The sequence below is a fragment of the Pipistrellus kuhlii genome, unplaced genomic scaffold (genome assembly GCF_014108245.1).
Source record: "Pipistrellus kuhlii isolate mPipKuh1 unplaced genomic scaffold, mPipKuh1.p scaffold_m20_p_11, whole genome shotgun sequence".
Lineage (NCBI taxonomy): Eukaryota > Metazoa > Chordata > Mammalia > Chiroptera > Vespertilionidae > Pipistrellus > Pipistrellus kuhlii.
In genome coordinates this window covers 45611491-45627486 of record NW_023425416.1, presented here as the reverse complement: position 1 = coordinate 45627486, position 15996 = coordinate 45611491, and the positions used below count along the sequence as shown (strand labels likewise).

At 48.9% G+C, this 15996-nt stretch overlaps 1 protein-coding gene across 2 annotated transcripts; it reads right to left on the bottom strand.

Annotated features, from left to right (window-relative positions):
• Window positions 1–3952: 3952 nt before the first annotated feature.
• LOC118715508 (caspase-14) lies at window positions 3953–15523 on the bottom strand. Of its 2 annotated transcripts, none has more exons than XM_045579436.1 (7): window positions 15075–15523; window positions 13062–13114; window positions 11274–11426; window positions 8798–9023; window positions 7828–7944; window positions 5739–5848; window positions 3953–5080 (listed from the first exon to the last, which is right to left on the bottom strand). In XM_045579436.1, the coding sequence occupies exons 1-7, from the start codon at window positions 15424–15426 to the stop codon at window positions 4979–4981; spliced, it is 1113 nt and encodes a 370-aa protein (XP_045435392.1). In that variant the 5' UTR covers window positions 15427–15523; the 3' UTR covers window positions 3953–4978. The 2 variants fall into 2 exon arrangements, with proteins under 2 accessions (XP_045435392.1, XP_036287816.1); XM_036431923.2 differs by having other exon boundaries at window positions 11274–11423.
• Between the last annotated feature and the right edge of the window lie 473 nt (window positions 15524–15996).

Sequence of the window (15996 nt, the reverse complement as noted above, 5' to 3'; positions counted from 1 at the left end):
TGGTGAAGGACTCTAGAGAACCTTCCGGATACTCCCAAACCATCTCATCAGCTCCCTCCTCTGTCCACCAAGGTCTGAAGAACACCTTCCATCATTGTAACTACCAGGACATGGCACTGTAATTACGTTCACGTGTGTTTCTCCACAAGACACTAATATTTCCCCCACAAAACTAACTTTGGCCTTGACACTAATCTGCAGGGTGAAAACTCTTGGGGAGGAAATGAGAAGAGTCTGAGATGAAAAACGCACCGAGAGGATGGGAAGTCCCGGTGGAGCAGCCCTGGCCTACGACGTACTTGTCAAATGGCCATGGCTCCATTGCGCAGGCTCCATTCCGCACAACCATCTCCATCCTTATTTTATTCACGCCCATTTCTGATGAACAAACATCTCAGCGCCTTCCTTTTCCAAACTTTGGTTTCTGGGCTTTGTATTTAAAAACTAAATGATTTTCCCCCCCATATATAAAATTGTGCTAGGGACCGTAATATTTTGGACTACACTTCCCACAGCATTGGGGAGCGAAGAGATTTGAAGCTGGGAGAATATGGGGCATCTTACTGGCCCCAGGCATCAAGTTCATCTTGGGCATCTTCCCACCTCCCTTTCTAACCCAGACTTCCTTGCTGCTCCTCTACACCCGTTTGCCTGATACCTAGGTGTCTGGTAGTCCTTTACCTTGTACCTGAGCCATGTCCCAGAATCCCTTTTCCCAGCTTTGTTGCAAAGCTCTCATTCTGTTACATGGTACGGTCCCTTCTGTCCACCGCAAGCATCCATCTGTGTAACTTTTCCCAATCACTTCGCACTCTGCGTCTTATGTTAAGTTCGTGCTTTGGAACCCCAGCTGTACCACCTTCTAACGGTGACTCTGAACAAGTCACTGAAGCTCTCCCAGGAAGTAAGAGCTGGTGATAATTCAGGTGCCGCCAGCCCGCCTAGAAGCGGCCCCTGTGCCCGGAAGTCCTACAGACGCAAGTGAACGCAGAGTTACGTATGAACCAAGGAGACATTTTAATGCTCTGTACAAAAATCAAAGCTACAGATCAAATGGAACTCCAAGGTTCCAAGATTCAATCACATGTATGGATGCTTAAGAAATCGCACTAACCAAAAAGGACTCAATTATCCCTGAAATGGAGATAGGCCTGGAAATCCTGGGTTGCTTCGTCCATCTTCACAGCGTCCTTGCCAACCGCCTGCGTTCGCCTGCAGGCCCAACCATCTGATGCGAATGCCATCTCGAGCCTCTGGGTGTAGGAACAGTCACCTCTGCGGGACGTTCATGAGCAAGTTCCCTGAGAAGTCAAAGTTCCCTGAGGTCCAGCGGGACGAGTTCTGAGTCGGCTTAGCCACACCTCCTTTTCTTCAGATGGGGAAACCAAGGTCCGGACACGGTCCACGTTACACAGGGAGTTAGAGCACCATCACAGTGGAAACCCATGCTGTTACTGTGAAGACACTGGTCTGCATTCAGATTTTCCTTTTAGTGGGCGGGGATCCAAGGGGCACCCTGAAGAATGTGTTTTGGAGGAAGCATACAGAACAGAGGGCGTCTGGGGTGGAAAGAAGAGTGAACTGTGACAAAGTATCAGAGTGTTCAGTGAGGGGATGACTGAGGGAACAGCAGATCATCTGGAATAGCCAAGACCAGGACAAGCGGGGAGTACTCGGGTAGTGTCGGCAGGGTCTGGCTGAGGACTTGGGATATGCTCCTAAGGAAATCTGGTGTACGTTCTGGAGGCAGCGAGGAGGCAAAGGATTAACAGAAAGCGGGTGGGGAGAGAGATCCAAGATGGCTGCTCAGGTAGACACCTAGCCGCAGCGCACACAACAATTTCAATAAAATACGACTAAAATATAAAATGGACATTACCCAGAACTACAGGAAAGTCGACTGACTGGAAATTCTACAACGAGAAGCAAGGAGAAAACCAGAAGGAGGCGCGGAGGAGCTGGAAAAGCCTGAAGTACGGAGACACGAGCCGGAGAGGAGGGCGGCCGAGTGCCTGGCGGGCGTTCCCCAGCGGGAAGGAGATAAATGCTCCAACTGCGTTGGGCCCCAGTTCTGACTGCTCTGAACCCCAGTTCAAGGCCAGACCCCGGGGACCCAGGCTCACCCAGCGGGAGCTGGGCTGTAAGGCGGAAGCAGCAAAAGGAGGAGGAATTGCCCTGGGGGGAAGGAGACAGGGGCTCCAGACTGCTCTGAACGCCACATCCAATTCCACTTCCAACTGTACTGAACCCCAATACCAGGCTCATTGGGGGAGAGCACAGACTGTTTGGCAGCAGGCGAAAATCGAGGGCACCTTTCTCTCACATGTGCTTGCAACGAGTACTGAAGGACCCTGAGACCCAGGAAGCCAAGGCTGTAGGCTCCACCCTGAAACTCCGTCCCATCTGTAGCTGTGAAAATGCAGAGACGAAACAGATCACAAACGAAAGAAATGGAGGACAAAAAGCGACTGGATATAGAGTTCAAATCTACGCTTATAAGGTTTTTCAAGAATTTCCTAGAAAAGATCGATAAGACCTATGAGGATATGAAAAGAGATCAACTAGAATTAATAAGGCATCAACAAGAAATGATAAGGGATCCACAAGAAATGATAAGGGATCTACAAGAAATAAAGAATACATTCTCTGAAATAAAAAATATTATACAGAGTCCTAAAAACAGAATGGAAGATCCCAAGAATCAAGTCAAAGATTTGGAACATAAAGAGCCAGAAGACACTCCTCCACAGAAGCTAGAAGGCAAGAGAATCCAGAAAATTGAAGATAATGTAAGAAACCTCTGGAACAACTTCAAGCGAACCAACATCAGAATTATGGGGGTCCCAGAAGATGAGAGAGAGCAAGATATCGAAAACATACTGAAAGAAATAGTGACAGAAAACTTCCCCCACCTGGTGAAAGAATTAGACTTACAAGTCCATGAAGCGCACAGAACTCCAAACAAAAGGAATCCAAAGAGGACCACACCAAGACAAATCATAATTAAAATTCCAAGAGCAAAAGACAAAGAGAAAATATTAAAAGCAGCAAGAGCAAAGAAGGTAGTTACCTATAAAGGAGCACCTATACGATTGTCAGCTGATTTCTCAACAGAAACCATGCAGGCCAGACGGGAATGGCAAGAAATATTCAAGGTGATGAATAGTAAGAACCTACAGCCAAAGATAATCTATCTAGCAAAGCTATCACTCAGAACTGAAGGTCAGATAAAGAGCTTCACTAATAAAGAAAAGCTAAAGGAGTTCATCAACACCAAACCAGAATTATATGAATTGCTGAAGGGGGTTCTTTCAGAAGAGAAAGTAAATAAAGATAAAAATTATGAACAACAAATACGTAACTATCAACAAGTGAATGTAAAAACCAAGGAAATTAAAAAAAAAATCTGATGAACAATATTAACTGTTGAATATAATAGAATCAGAGGTATGGAAGGGGAGTGAACTGACGATTCTTGGGGAAAAGGGGAGAGGGGGATGTGGGAAGAGACTGAACATAAACTGTGCACCTGTGGATGAGGACAATGGGGATGTGGAAAGGGCAGAGGGTGGGGTGGGAACCTGGTGGAGGAGAGCAATGGTGAGGGGGAGGGGAAGGAACATTTGTAATAATATGAACAATAAAAACTTATTAAAAAAAAAAAAAAAAGAAAGAAAGAAAGAAAGCGGGTGGGGAGATTTAGGGGAAACAGCTTAACTTCCGACTGACGAAAAGTGGCCATGGAGCCTGGCTCAATGGTTGAGCATCGACCTAGGAACCAGAAGGTCAGGTTCGATTCCAGATCAGGGCACATGGCCGGGTTGTGGGCTCAACCTCCAGTGGGGGACATGCAGGAGGGAGCCGATCAATGATTCTCTCTCATCATTGATGTTTCTATTTCTCTCTTCCTCTCCCTTCCTCTCTGAAATCAATAAAAAACATATATTTCTAAAAAGTGGCCATGGGACACACAGGTGGGGATGACTAGCATGTGGCTAGACAGGCACGGAGGTAATGAGGCGAGGTCTGAGGAATGGATAAAATCATGGAAAGATGGATGAGTCCTTTGCTAAACATTTCTCATGGGGCTTCTCTCTGTCTTAAGGCACAGATGGAAGCTGGAATACAGTTACGAGTAAGACACGTGGCCTCTGCCTCTTGGAGCTTACAACTGAAGAGAGAGAGAGAGAGAGAGACTAGCAGCCACGACACCGTCGGTGAGTACAGTAGTGTTAAATGCTACAGAAGAAAAGCAGAGGGTCTCCGAGTGCTGAAGAGCTGACCTAGCGTGAGGGGCTGCTAGTTCTCTCTCCCTTTTTGATCCGAGGCAAGGATGCTTGAACTAAACTTGGAAGGACAGAAGGGACTTACCTATGGGTGGAACAGAGTGTGCCAGGCAGAAAGTAGCAGTTCATTCAAAGGTGCTGAGGCAACGAGGAGGAGGCTGGAGAGTGGGTGGGGGATGAAAACATGAAGGCATCAAAGATACAGAGGACAAGTAGAGATACCCAAGGTCAGACTCGGGGATGGCTTAGGAAGTCAACAAGGAGGTCAGCCTGGCTGCAGACAATATGGGGAAACAAGTGAACCAGGGGAAGTCCACATAAAGGCAGTTCCGGATTACTAAGCCAAGAAGATGAGGCTTAACTCCGGCACCAAACATACAGTGGAGAGGATGGGGGTGATCAGCAAGAGAAGGACATGATAAAACAGCACACACATGGGACTGGACTTCCATGTCTTCATCACAGTTCAGGAAATAAAAAATTCAGTAAAAAAAAGTCTATTTACAAATTCCAAATACATGTAGTTAAATCTTAGAAAACAACATATGGATACAAAACAAATTAGAGAAATACAACCAGTGACAAAAATAATACAAAATGAGACTCATTTGTCCTATGCTATTATACAAAGCCTCACAGTTCTTTACAAAGTCTGTTATAAAGAAGTGCTTATTTTTTAAACCATCCTGATGTCAAAAGTACACGAATCTAGTTAGAGTTGATTCCATGACAAGCGATACTTTTATTGGTTCATCGCGCAGAAAAAACTCCGTGTGCACCACCTTGTTATTCACCTGCAAGAGAAAAGCACAAACTGTCCACGAGCCTGCAGAGCCCCGAGCAGAGGGTCTCTCAGGAAACCCGCCAGGAGGAGGTGGCAGAATGCTGACCCCTAGGAACGCAATGCAGACATCACTATAGGGAGATGTCCCACCAAGTGCTTGGTCCTGTGAGATAGAAAGAACATTAGACTGGCCAAAACTGGTTTGGATCAGTGGATAGACCGTCGGCCTGCGGACTGAAGGGTCCCAGGTTCGATTCCGGTCAAGGGCACATACCTTGGTTGCGGGCACATCCCCAGTAGGGGGTGTGCAGGAGGCAGCTGATCGATGCTTCTCTCTCATCGATGTTTCTAACTCTCTATCCCTCTCTCTTCCTCTCTGTAAAAAAATCAATAAAGTATATTTAAAAAAAGAAAAAGAGCTGACCTAGCCTGAGGGGCTGAGGAAAGCACCCCTGTACAAGTGAGCAACTCCAGCCAGAGTGAGTTTCTTCTTAATCTGGCATTTTTATATGAAAAGAGAGTTAATTAGGAAAGGTTGTAAATGAGCACAGTAACAGCAACACTAACACTGATTACAAGGCTAAGGTCAATCTTGTCATTATAACCTTCTCATCAAGTGCATTCGCTTTAGAGTGAATGAAGCGCAAAGATCCTTGGAATGTACTTACTTTGGTGAAAAAGTCGGCGATGTGCCACTTATTCCCATACTTTTCGAAGATTTCAGTCATTGCCTCAATCATCACAGAGCCAGTGCGGGGGTGCCGTAAAGCAACGTGATCTACAAATTAAAACACAAACATTCGTGCATTTTCCTCTTCCACTTGTGTGAATTGTTCTTGTGCCCAGTTAAAGCCTAGGAAATGGCTTTGAACTGAGAGGACGGAAACACTCTTGCATTAGCAGAAGTGTGCCTGGGGCCATACAGACATGGGCCATTACAGCTGGCCCATGTGACAAACAGCACAAAACTCTCAATAGGGCTTTCTTTCAGTAAAGGTTTTCAAATATACACAAAGGTAGGAAGCAAAGTTTAACACTTCCCCATAGAATCATCCCTCAGGTTCAATGGTTTCCATCATTTCACCATTTGCTTCATTTTATCCCTCTTCTATTTTTTTAAAATATGTTTTTACTGATTTCAGTGAGGAAAGGAGAGGGAGAGAGAGAGAAATGTCAATGATGAGAGAATCATTGATGGGCTGTCTCCTGCATGCCACCTTCTGGGGATCAAGCTCAAAACCCAGGCATGTGCCCTGACAGGGAATTGAACCCTGACCTCCTAGTTCATAGGTTGATGCTCAACCACTGAGCCACACTGGTTGGGCTGGAGCTCATTTCTTTTTAACGCCAAGTAGTATTCAAAGTATGATATGCCACGATTTGCTTATCCATTCACCTAGTGATGGTCATTTGGGTTAGTTAGAGTTTCCGACTACTTCAAACAATTTGTACACTATGAACATTTGTGTACAAATGACATGAGGAGATATGCTTTCATCTCTCTTGGGTAAATAACCAAGAAGTGGAATCTTACATCTAACTTTAGTGGGGACTTTTTCATGTCTCACCATTCAGTATGTTTCATTTTATATTACTGCCTTTACATTCTTAGCTTCCATTTCTTCACTAACATTTTATCTTGAATTATATATATATATATATATATATATATATATATATATATATATATATTTACATACTACCTTAATCCTTTTTGAAGATTAAGATAAAACATCAACGGTCCTTGACCGTCTACTTCTGTCTTCTCTACTTTTCCCTGTCAAGTCCACCCCTTCAGCACCTAAGATTTTTTAAAAATTTTGTTATTAGTGACAGTATTAGTAATAATAATGATATTAGCATAATACATTAGTAATAACATTAGCTAATTTTTCAGTATTTATTATGCCAATTACGATAAGCACAGTACCTGCATTACATAATTCAATTTACATAACATTCTAATGACATAAGTAAATTTTGTCATCCTCATTTTACATGAAGAAACTCAACCCTAGCCCTAGCTGGTTTGGATAGAGCATTGGCCTATGGACTGAAAGGTCCTGGGTTCGATTCCGGTCAAGGGCACATGCCTGGGTTGCAGGCTCCATCCCCAGTGTGGGGTATGTAGGAGGCTACTGATGAATGATTCTCTCTCATCATTCATGTTTCTATCTCTCTATCCTTTTCCCTTCCTCTCTGAAATCAACAAAAGTATATTTAAAAAAAAAACACAACAAAACACCCTAGTCAGTTTGGCTCAGTGGATAGAGCGTCAGCCTGCATACTGAAGGCTTCTGGGTTCGATTCCGGTCAAGGGCATGTACCTCGGTTGCAGGTTCCTCCCTGGCCCAGGCCCTGGTCAGGGCTCATGTTGGAGGCATCCAATCGATGTGTTTCTCTGACATCGATATTTCTCTCTGACTTTCCCTCTCTCTTCCACTCTCTCTATAATCAATGGAAAAATATCCTCAGGTGAGGATTAAAAAACACACACATACACACAAAGCTGACATAAAAATAATGCAGAGTCTAAAAGATAGCCAGTGACAGAGTTAGCTTTTGAGCCAACATTGTTTGCACAAGACAGCCAATGAATGACCTTATTTACTTTGTGGTTACGCAGAGGTTGATGTCTTTCCGGAAGAAATGAACGGTAAGATGCCAACCTACCATTTCTGAAAGTAGGAACCATTGTTGAAGGGAGATGGAGGGGGGTAATGGGCATCTCACAATCATCTAGCTTTGCTGTCTTACCTGCCTGGGTAGGATAGATGATGAAATAATCACTGAACGTGGGCAGCCTCTTCCTCTCGGGTATGTCATCCAATTCCATGGGCTCATCATCTGTTTCAACACCACTATCTCTTCTCTCTGTTTTTTGAAGGATGAAGAGACAAACTACAATGATACATCACCGACACCAGCGACCCTTAATAAACGTCACCATGCCCAGCCGGTGTGGCTCAGTGGTTGAGCATCAACCCATGCACCCAGAGGTTGGCAGGGCACATGCCAGGGTTGTAGGCTCGTTCCCCAGCAGGGACCATGAGGAGGCAGCCCATCCCTGTAGGGAGCATGCAGGAGGCAGCCCATCCCTGTAGGGGGCATGCAGGAGGCAGCCCATCCCTGTAGGGAGCATGCAGGAGGCAGCCCATCCCTGTAGGGAGCATGCAGGAGGCAGCCCATCCTGTAAGGAGCATGCAGGAGGCAGCCCATCCCTGTAGGGGGCTTGTAGGAGGCAGCCTGTCATATTTCTCTCTCACCAATGTTTCTATTTCTCTCTCTCCCCTTTCCCTTTAAAAATCAATAAAATATATTTAAAATAAAATAATCGTCATCACAGCTTGTATCTTCGTAAGAGAGAAATAAGCTAAGTCGGATGTTAGTCCCAGAAGCCACCTGGAATCACCTGGAAGGTGGGACATCCCTTTGTAGACATAGCCTCTCCCAGCATTTGAAGCTCCCAGACCTACCTCATGAAGTCAGTGACTTGGACGGTTCCTCAGCCCAAGTTAGCTACTCAATCCCAGTTCAGTTTTCCATCCATCCCTTCCCCCAGCTCAAACTCGCTAGTACAACTATACGACTGAAGTTACATCAGCTAAGGATCCTCTCATTTAAAATGTATTATTTGCTCGTATATGTTTTTAAACCTATTCTTTACTCTGTCATCAGTATGAGAATTTCCTACAAGTGCGATGATTACAAAGACGTTTCCACTTACCTCCTCTGCAGGCCTGGATTATAAAGATCTTTGGTTTCTCCTGAAGTGCTGGACAATTTTTATTATTGAACATTTCAAAAATCTCTTCCAGGCTGACTCTTTCATCATCTTTTATTTTCAGATAGCCTTTTTCTCCATGGGACATAAGCGTGACAAGGCAACAGCTAATTTCATCTTTAATTTCATTTAAGCCATCACGAAATGATGTTAGTTGTTCAAGTAACTCCTGTGAAATAAAATAATATATTAAAACTAGAGGCCCAGTGCATGAAATTCGGGCACAGGTAGGTCCCTAGCAGCTGCCAGCCAGGGCCTTCCTTCATTCTGTACCACCCCCTGGTGGTCAGTGCATGTCATTGCGAGTAATTGAACTCCTGGGGGATACTTTGCATATTGGGCTTTTATATAGACTAGAGGCCCGGTGCACAAAATTCATGCACTTGTGAGGAGGGTGTGCCCCTCCACCCAGCCTGCATCCTCTCCAATCCCCCTTGGGGGGTGTCCAATCTAAACCAACAGTCAGACATCCCTCTCACAATGCGGGACTGCTGGCTCCCAACCGCTCGCCTGCCTGCCAGCCTGATCACCCCCTAACCACTCCCCTGCCAGCCCCATCGCCCCCAACTGCCCTCCCTTGCTAGCCCGGTCGCCCCCAACTGCCCTCCCTTGTAGGTCCAGTCCCCCCCGAACTGCCCTCCCTTGCAGGCATGGCCCCCCCCAACTGCCCTCCACTGCTGGCCCGGTCACCCCTAACTGCCCTCCCATGCAGGCCAGGTCACTCCCAACTGCCCCTGCTGGCCTGATTGCCCACAACTACCTTCCCCTGCCAGCCATCTTGTGGTGGCCATCTTTGACCACATGGGAGCAGCCATCTTATGTGAGGGCCAATTTGTAAATTACCTATTTCTTGTCCTAAGTAAATGCAAATTAACTAACACTCCATCACAAAAATGGTGGCACCCATAGCCACAAGATGGTAGCACCCAGTCCTCTCAGCCCTGCCAGAGTCCCCCAGTCCTGGGGGGAGGAGGGTGGTGGCAGCTGAGAGCGGGCAGTGTGAGCATCCTGGTGGAATGCTTGCTTCATCGCTGCAGCGACAAGGCAAGCATTCTGCGCCTGGCCAGGGATGGGCCTCTGGGCCACGGAGAGCCTCTGGGCAGCAGGCGCAGAGCGGCCAGGCCTCACAGAGAGCTACTGGTGCACGGATTCGTGAACAGGGCTGCTAGTATAGGATAAGAACCGAAGGTGGGAGGAAATCAGAGACACTAGAGGTGGCCTCTTTACTAAGGAGGTGATCCAATGCAATGGTAAATATGAAAATACCTACATCTCTAACAGTTAGTATGAGGTAATTATTCGTTTCTTGACTTGTTACTCCCTTTTGGTTGCTCTCAGAATTCATTTGCTTTCTTCTTGTGCTACTGGTTCTAGTTTGACAAAATTAGGGCATTTCTGATTATCTACCACAAAATACAACAGAATTATAACTCTTCAAAGGGCTGGTGTTTTTAGTTCTATTATTAACTTATTTTTATAAAAAGTATTTTATATTGATATAACTAATACTCTTAATAAGGTAGAAACGGAAGGGAATGGAAGAGTCCAGCCATTCAGATACACCTGCCGGAGTCTATCAGCAGATGTCATCAAAGTCCACCCGCAGGGGCAGCCATGCATGTCTTAATAAAGACCCTACCCATCACAATGAAGTAAAGCAAAAAGTAAATGAAGTTCAAATATTGGAAACAAAGAACCAAAGCTCATTATATACAGATAACCTGACTATCTAGAAATATAAAATAAATCAACTAAAAAACTATTAGAATTGGGGATCATCAAGTTGACCAGATATAAAATTCATTTACATAGTCTACATTCCCCCAATTACCCAGCAATAATCATTTAAGCCACATAATGGAAAAGGGGATCCCATCTGTGGTCACAACAAAACTAAAATACCTAGAGGAAAAACAAAACAAAAAACAAGGAATACGGATTACCTAAGTGAAGAAAACCAAAAATATATATTTGGTGAAGAGGCAGCATAAACAAACCATGACATGCTGATGCTTCTGGCTGAGGTGACTTCATACTGTTAATTTGCTAATTCACTCCAAATTAATCTCAATTCAGTGTCATACCAATCAAATCCCAAAGGATTTCTGTAGAAGTAACCAGATGGTTCTCAAGGTCTTAGAGACCAGGTCATTCTCAAGAACAATAACGCAGAAACCCGGTTTGGCTCAGTGGAAGGGAGAGGCAGAGGTAGGAACATCAATGATGAGAATCATTGATTGCTGCCTCTTGCACGCCCTGCGCTGGGGATCGAGCCTAAAACCCAAGGCATGTGCCCTGACTGGGAATCGAACTACTCAACCACTGAGCCACGCCCGTCAGGCCCAATTATTTATCTAATAAAAAAGGAAGGGTATACAATCCAAGCTACAATTTTTCATTTTTGTTTTTAACGTGTTACCTTTTTGTCGGGGTCGATGCATGACCTATATTCGAACTGGCAGTGGTCAAGCCACTGCTTCATGAGATGGACGTCCCGGTGGGCCCCGGGCCTGTTCTTCTTCACGCACATGAGGAAAGCGTTCCGCCTGCCTCTCAGGTCGTAGCAGTCCTCCTGTTTGCCAGCAAAGCCAAGAAACAAAGTTTAGACCAACCCACAGAAGGCTGACCCCTGAACGACTCAGGTCAATGGGAAACTCCCGGGGTAAGTTCCAGCCTGGGTTATTCAAGGGTCAACGGACTATGAAACGATGAGTTTCTCCTGGGATTAATGGTGAGGTTTCCCAGTTCAGATCAGGGCACAGCAGTGATGGCCTCTCTGGGGGGAGGCATGACTTGATTTATAGCTCATCCCAATACCTTTCCCAGACCTGAACTAGTAGGCCATTCTCAGAAAATCCCTATATACAACCATAACTAACAGTATCAGGAAGCAGGACTGACAGAGAAACGTGGTAAATGACAACACCAGGTTGGAGCCATTAAAATCCAGAATGTGGGGGATTTTACAGGCCAAACAATCTGGTTTCTTTAACACTGTGGTCGGCAAACTCATTTGTCAACAGAGCCAGTTTGCCGACCACTGCTTTAACATATATGCAACTAGAAAAGGACTAAAGAAGACTTTTTTGTGTTGTTGTTTTTTAAATCCTCACCCAAGGATATTTTTCCACTGATTTTTAGAGCAAGTGAAAGGAAGAGTGAAAGACAAAGAGAAATATCAATGTGCGAGAAACATAATTGGTTGCCTCCTGCACTTTGCACGTGTCCCGACTGGGGCCCGGGCGGGGAGGAGCCTGCAACCCAAGTACTAAGTGCCCTTTACCAGAATCAAACCTGGAACCTGGGACCCTTTATCCAGATTCGAACGCTCTGTCCACTGAGCTAACCCGGCCAGGGCAGGAAGAAGTCTTAAGAGACAAACCAGTCAAATGTAGTTGTGTAGACCAGAGTTCTGATTCCAACAAACCAACTTTAAAACACATAGGGCCCTAGCCGGTTTGGTTCAGTGGATAGAGGTTGGCCTGTGGACTGAAGGGTCTCAGGTTCGATTCCGGTCAAGGGCATGTACCTTGGTTGCGAGTACATCACCAGTGGGGCCTGTGCAGGAGGCAGCTGATCTGTTTCTAACTCTCTATCCCTCTCTCTTCCTCCCTGTAAAAATCAATAAAATATATTTTAAAAATAAAATAAAACACATAGGAACCAGTCAAGGATAGCTAAATGCTTTGTTTAAGGTAAAAGGAATTATGGTTCTGTTTTGAAGAAAAGCTTTCTCAGAGATACATACTAAAATAAAGTATATGTAGATGAAAGTGATAAGATATCTAGATTTGCTTTAAAATAATGGGGGGGAGGAGGACAAATAAAACAGGACTGGCCATTGTGTTGCTAATTGCTGAAGCAGAAGTATCCCCGCCTGAGGTTGGAGGAGCCATCTTCCCAGTCTCTCTACTTTATCGTACATTTAAAATATCCATAATAAAACAACAATTAAAAAAAAACCTAAGGCCATGCAAACAGTGTTTTATCTCCAGTGGCCACTTGCTTTGATTTGTAAAATAGAGAGAGTACAGTGGTTTCAGCCGGCTGTTAGAACAGGAAGCAGTGAGATCTGGCTGAGGGAGATAAGCACAAAGGTGGTGAGTCATCTCTGGCCCCACAGGAGCAGCACCCCAAATGTCCAAGTGGGGGCCAAACGCCAGCTTTAATAAGCAGCGTGCAGGGTGAGAGTGAGGGTGATATTTACCGAGTCCCCGTCCACACAGTTATAACTCCTCTTCAGAGCTTTTCTTGGGATCACTGAATGAATTTTCACAGGAAGAGAACAAAAAAAAGAGCATTATTATTATTATTATTATTATTTTCTTTTGAATCAAGTTCCTCCCAAGCATTTCCCAGGCCTCTCATGCTTGTGGGTCCAGCAGGCTTCCATCACATTTTAGAACAGCTTCCTTGGGTTAGGGATGCCCCCTCCCCCCAACTCATGAGGCTAGAACCCTAAAACAGAGCTACCTCAGGCCCCGTGAGGTTCAGGGACAGAAAGACCTCAGCCAGAGGTTAAAGGACAAGGACTAACTGACATTAGGCACATGCACTTCCTGAGGAGGAGACCAAGACATCAATAAAGAGAAGATGAAGGAAAGGAAAGGGTAATTAAACTGTGATACATAAACAACTAACGGGGAGGGAGGGAGGAGGGGAAGGGAGGGAGGCAGGGAGGGACAGTGTAAAGCAGTGCAGGGGCAGCAAACCAAGGGCGAGTCAAAGGTCAGAGGGACAGTATCCAGCCTGCAGGCCTTGTTTGTTGGCAATTACAGGTCTCCGCTGCCAACCTGCAAAAATCAGCAGCGGCTCCTTACCTCCAACTCAACCAGCTCATATGCAGGCTGTGGGCACGGGCCATGGACAGGCATTTTAGTGTCCACCTCAAGGTCTCCCATATAAGTACTGCATTACGCCTCTCTGCCCTCCCCCTCTCTCTCTCTCCCCCTCTCTCCCTCTTTCTCTCTCTCTCTCCATTCATTCATATATTATACACACATGCATTTATTAAATTTGGGGATAGAGGAGGGACTAACCCCCCTCCCCCAACCTGTTTTCCTCTACCACACCTTCCCAGATTCATGGCAATGAGCTAACGGTGTGCAAGGAGGCGAAGACCTCTGCTCCCGAACACCCGCTGGAGATCCGGCAGAGAGGATTCCAACCGGGGCTGCTCCTGGTGTCCGCTCAAGGCCGCCCACATCACAATCCCTTGGAGATGCTTGTTACAAATGCATCTCAGGCCTGCTGAGTCCCTCTGACCTCCGAGCCCGCCTCCGAACGCACGAGCAGATCCTGATGGCTATTCTCCCACGGGACACGGGGATTCCCAGCCTGGACAAGGTGCCCATCCCGCCCACGCACCCCCATCCCATCCCCCTCCCCCCACCCCTCCTGCCCGCCGCAGGTGCAATGAGCCCCTCGATGCTCCCACCCTCCTGGTTCAGATTCACCCCCAACCCCTTCTTCCAGCCTCTGCTCTGGGCGCGGAGGGGCCCCTCGGGAGCCGCCTGGAAATCCCCGGGCGGGCCGGAGCCCGCGCCCCGGGAGGACCGCCTCGGGCCGGGGTCCCGCGTCCCAGGAGGACCGCCCCGGGCCTGAGCCCTCACCCCGGGAGGACCGCCTCGGGCCGGGGTCCCGCGCCCTGGGAGGACCGCCCCGAGCCGAGGTCCCGCGTCCCAGGAGGACCGCCCCGGGCCGGGGTCCCGCGTCCCGGGAGGACCGCCTCGGGCCGGAGCCCGCACCCGGGGAGGACCGCCTCGGGCCGGGGTCCCGCGTCCCAGGAGGACCGCCCCGGGCCCGAGCCCTCACCCCGGGAGGACCGCCTCGGGCCGGGGTCCCGCGCCCTGGGAGGACCGCCCCGGCCGGGGTCCCGCGTCCCGGGAGGACCGCCTCGGGCCGGAGCCCGCACCCGGGGAGGACCGCCTCGGGCCGGAGCCCGCACCCAAGGAGGACCGCCTCGGGCCGGGGTCCCGCGCCCCGGGAGGACCGCCTCGGGCCGGGGTCCCGCGCCCCGGGAGGACCGCCTCGGGCCGGAGCCCGCGCCCCGGGAGGACCACCCCGGGCCTGAGCCCTCACCCCGGGAGGACAGCCTCGGGCCGGGGTCCCGCGCCCCGGGAGGACCGCCTCGGGCCGGGGTCCCGCGCCCCGGGAGGACCGCCTCGGGCCGGGGTCCCGGGTCCCGGGAGGACCACCCCGGGCCGGAGCCCGCGCTCACCCGGGCCGTAGGCGAGGAAGCCCTGCCAGCGCGGCAGCAGGTCGGTGCGGGGCAGCTGCTGCAGGACCCTGACCAGGACGCGCGCCGCGGTGTCCGGGGGGTAGTGCTTGGCGAGGAGCCGCGCCAGCCCCGCGATGCTGCCGCCCTCCAGCTCCAGCTTGAGCGGCGTCACGCGCGGCTCCTCGTCCAGCTTGGCGAGGAGGGAGCGGAAGGTGCGCAGCTCCTGCGGGGACAGCAGGTCCAGGGTCTCCTGCAGGCGGTGCAGCAGCTCCTCCCAGGCCTGCGTGGTCTCCCCGAGGGCCTGGGGGCCGTCGGACCCCGAGAGAAGGCCGCCTCCGAGGCTCCCCTCCATCTTCGCCCGACGGATCTGCAGCCCTCGGAGGCCAGGAAAGTCCTCGGAGGCCCGGCCCGCGCCGCGCACGCCTCCCGTCCCCCCTCTTTGTTTTGAATAGAAGGAGCGGTTCCGCCCGAACGGCAGCCGCGGAGCCTGCCTATGGGCGTTCGCGCCTTCCCCGAGGCCACGCCCCTCACCCCAGCTCCCCTCTTCCTCCCACGCACTCCCCCCCTCCAACGGTCTCTGCCTTAACCCTTGGCGCTCAGGGTGGGGGAGCCGATCGGGAATGGGCCCTGCAGGCTCCTCCGGGGTTCTCTGCCTTGGGCCGCTGCGCCTTAGGGCCCATCACCTGGGGAACTTTTAAAGCGCTTCGTGCCCAGGCCACGAAGATAGTAAAATCTTCGTGGCTGAAGATAGTAAAATCTGGTGGAGGAGGAGGGCCAAAACCGGTTTGGCCCAGTGGGTAGAGCACTGGCCTGTGGACTGAAGGGTCCCAGGTTCAAGTCCGGTCAAGGGCATGTACCTTTGTTGCGGGCACATCCCCAGTAGGGGGCGTGCAGGAGGCAGCTGATGTTTCTCATGTTTCGA